General features: G+C 37.3%; 1 protein-coding gene across 1 annotated transcript; it reads left to right on the plus strand.

The window, feature by feature from the left end:
• Positions 1–599: 599 nt before the first annotated feature.
• On the plus strand, positions 600–1896 carry LOC116007859 (kunitz trypsin inhibitor 5-like). The gene is made up of 2 exons (XM_031248526.1): positions 600–701; positions 1423–1896. The coding sequence occupies exons 1-2, from the start codon at positions 600–602 to the stop codon at positions 1894–1896; spliced, it is 576 nt and encodes a 191-aa protein (XP_031104386.1).
• Positions 1897–3526: the final 1630 nt, after the last annotated feature.

Genomic DNA, 3526 nt, shown 5'->3' on the forward strand with positions numbered 1-3526 from the left:
GCACTGGGACAACGTAGTACTTCACACCGCCTTTGACGGCCTTCCCGTCGGTATCGAGCACCGCGGGGGGTGTCTGAGCTGCCTCGCAAAGCCAGGCTGAGAAGAGAAAGAGAGATAAGAATAAAAATGGAGTCTCCATTAAATTCCTATCTCTTGAAAATATCTATTAAGCTTCTTTATGAGATGAGAGTTTGAGATGAGGGAAGAGCCACGAACCTGGATGGCTAGGATTTAATAGGCTCAGAGGTGTGGGATGTGTATTAAATGATTTATGGATTTGTTCCTTTTTTGTCACCAACCTGATTGATGTGTATTTAATAGCTTGTAGTGTAATTTTTTATTTTTTTTTTTGAGTACTACTCACTCTGTTACAATGCAGTATCGGTTCATAACTACTTTCTCGACCTACTAAAACACAAAGAGACTGAGGCTTGAACCTACTCCCATCATCCATATGAGGAGTGTAAACCGGGACACCGGGTGCCACTAGACCACAAGGTCTTTGGCTTGTAGTGTAATAGTAAGCGTTTGAACTAATAAGTAATATTATAGCTAGGTCATAGTTTCGAGGTATTTGTCGCATTTGAACCAAATGCGGAATGAATGTGATGGAGTTAGTTTTGGGTGAATTATATTTTTTGCTGATAAAAGAAGTAAGAGAAAATGGTCTGGCTAGGAGAGTGTTGAACTTGTTAGAACAAGTTCAATGGTAAAATTTAAATTTAAATATTTTATTTTAAAAAATTTGTATGAGTGTAATTAGAGGAGGGAGAGAACCAAAAAAAAAAAAAAAAAAAAAAAAGAAAAAGGTTAAGACTTGTCTCTAACTACGAGCCTTTGTGCGCGTTATGCCGTTATGTCACACATATATAACTTTAATTTTATTCAGATAAAAATTTACGTCTAACAAAATCTGTGTTGTGGTATCTCTCTCTCTCATCTGTCATCTCCCATCACATACTTAGGAAAATAAAACAAATTAAAAAACTCATGTAAACCCTATTTTTCTTTAACCAATAACGATGATTTTATGTAAGAAGTTATTCAAATTTACATTTTTAATCTTAGTTATAATAATAAATTTTAATCATTTTATCAATCATGTTTGCGGAAATTGTATCCAAAATTAAAGTAATATTATAATTAAGTTTTCCAAGTATGCGGACCCAAGATGAATTGAAGAAATACTTTCACGTCAAACATAGCTGCTTTAATTTGGGCAGTGATGTTTGAACGGATAAGATGGAATCGATCATAAATTCGACAGCGCACACCGTCAATGGGTTGTTTGATTGGATATAGTTGCAATTCAATTACAACACGATTCTTTGGCTACTTGAATTACCGTGTTTAGTTGGAGAGAATTATAATTTTATCAAATTGCAGCTCTGTCATTTGTTGATTTGCAATTTATACCCTCAGCCGAAACAGGGAGGAGGGCTCGATCTAGCCTCCACCGGCAACGAGACCTGCCCGAAGAGCGTGGTCCAAGTCGCCCCAAAAGTGGCGGGCAACTCGGTATCGTTCTTCCCCGCTGTGAACCCAAACGGCGCAGTTCGCAATGGGACAGATCTCAACGTCGTGTTCTCTGGCTCAAACACAGGATGCCCGGAGTCTACTGTCTGGCAAATCGCACACGATGCGGAAAACATTGACGTCGTTCAGTACGTGTTGAGCGGTGGAGATAAGGGAAACCCGAGTCCTTCCACGGCGAGAAGCTGGTTCATGATTCTGAAGACCAATAATGGTTACAAGTTTAAGTTTTGTCCGCCGGAGTCGTTGTGTGACTGCAATTCTATTTGCATGGATATTGGCATTATGGTCGAGAACAGACAAAGGCGTTTGGTACTAGAATTAGGCCTTACACCTTTGGAGGTCAACTTTAAGAAGGCTTAAATGTTCTATCTTTCTAATCCTATGTTATCTTAGGGATGTGGATGTAGTGTTACAATACCATCCCTGATCCCTCAAGAGAAAACTTGTCAAGAATAATTAAATAATAAAACATTATTGCGTATATTGGTTGTTTGGTTATAGTACGTACTGCGCACTATTATTTCTCTTTAGTTTTATACAAAAAATAATGCTACATGCCTACATGTATATGGAGTGGCTGTCATTGGCTTCTGGTGGAAAATATCATGTCCAATGATTAAATATGTTAGGCAACTACAAGCATTCAACTTTTATTACTTAGACAATTATTGACAAAATTGTGCTTTTATTACTTAGACACTTGTTGATTTTGGGTGAGTTTCTCTTGGATTTGAGGCCTACTTACTCAATCTCCATGACTTATGCATATTGATTTTTTTTTTTAAACATGCACTTCATTTATTAATTAAAATAAATAAGTAAAAATAGGAAGGAAGACATTTCCCTCAACCTTGCAAGACCAAGAAGACATGCTCTCTATGACAAAAATTATGCTATCTATACAAAGTACCTAAACTAATACAACACTTAGGCACAAAGCGCAAAAAACTTAAGCAGCTAAAGTAAAAGAATAACACCTGTAAACATAACGCAAGTAACTGACCGCAAACAGCAAGCCCAAGGAAGTTGCCAGGTTCCACCCCCAAGGGTGTGTTTGGTAACTCGAAAAATGACTTCCGAAAAATGTCTTCCGAGTTTTCGGTGTTTCGCATCGTCCGGAAAATGCGGTCAACGGAAAATGTTTTCCGTTGGCCAAGGAAAATCAGTTGGCCATTCCGGAAAAAGACTTATAGAATTCCGTAAGTCATTTTCATGCATGGCCAAAATGGCCGTTTCGCATGTTCTCGGCCAAAATGACCATCTCACCGATAACCAGAGCCGGACCTTTTTTCCTTTTTCTATATCTTCTATAATAAATATTATTATTTTATATATTTTTATAAAATAATAAAATATATAATTATACAATTCTACTCATTTTGAAATCAAACACACCAAAGCAGTTTTTCATAACGCAATAACCAAACACTAAAAAGAAAACTATTTTCTCAAAAATGACTCATTTTCCAGAAGTCATTCCTGCTTTCCAAACGGACCTGTGAACTGAAGAGCTATGCTAGCTCCCACATCAAGGGCGATCACTCAAAGAGTACCAAGTCACCTAACAAACAACACTCATACAGCACTTTTGGTTCACGGAATGAATTTTGAGGTAATAGGAATGCTATTCCATAAGGAATGGAATAGGCAAGGAATAGAATAGGAATTGTATTCTATTGTTTGGTTCGTGGAAGGAATGGACACAGGGCAATCAATGCCAATTCAAGAAGGCTGAAAAGCACACAGGCCGCACAAAACAACACTACATAGCACATAGGTTGCCCAAAAATATGGCACACATGCTACCAAATAAAGATGTAACATAGGCCGCACAACATAACGACACACAGGCTACCAAAAAACTATAATTATAAACACAAAGATAAGTTTAAAGCTCAGACCTAAGTGACACGCAGACGAGAAACAACAACGTCTAGTCCACAAAGGAAATAAATAACTATTTTGATTTTGGACTATTTATTTATTTATA

Source organism: Ipomoea triloba, chromosome 16 (genome assembly GCF_003576645.1).
Source record: "Ipomoea triloba cultivar NCNSP0323 chromosome 16, ASM357664v1".
Lineage (NCBI taxonomy): Eukaryota > Viridiplantae > Streptophyta > Magnoliopsida > Solanales > Convolvulaceae > Ipomoea > Ipomoea triloba.

What these genes read in the sequence shown, in the direction of transcription:
- LOC116007859 (XM_031248526.1), top strand. Translation starts at nt 600, where the DNA reads ATGAATGTGATGGAGTTAGTTTTGGGTGAATTATATTTTTTGCTGATA. An exon ending in TGTTGAACTTGTTAGAACAA is followed by an intron (nt 702 to 1,422) that starts GTTCAATGGTAA and finishes TTATACCCTCAG; the next exon opens with CCGAAACAGGGAGGAGGGCT.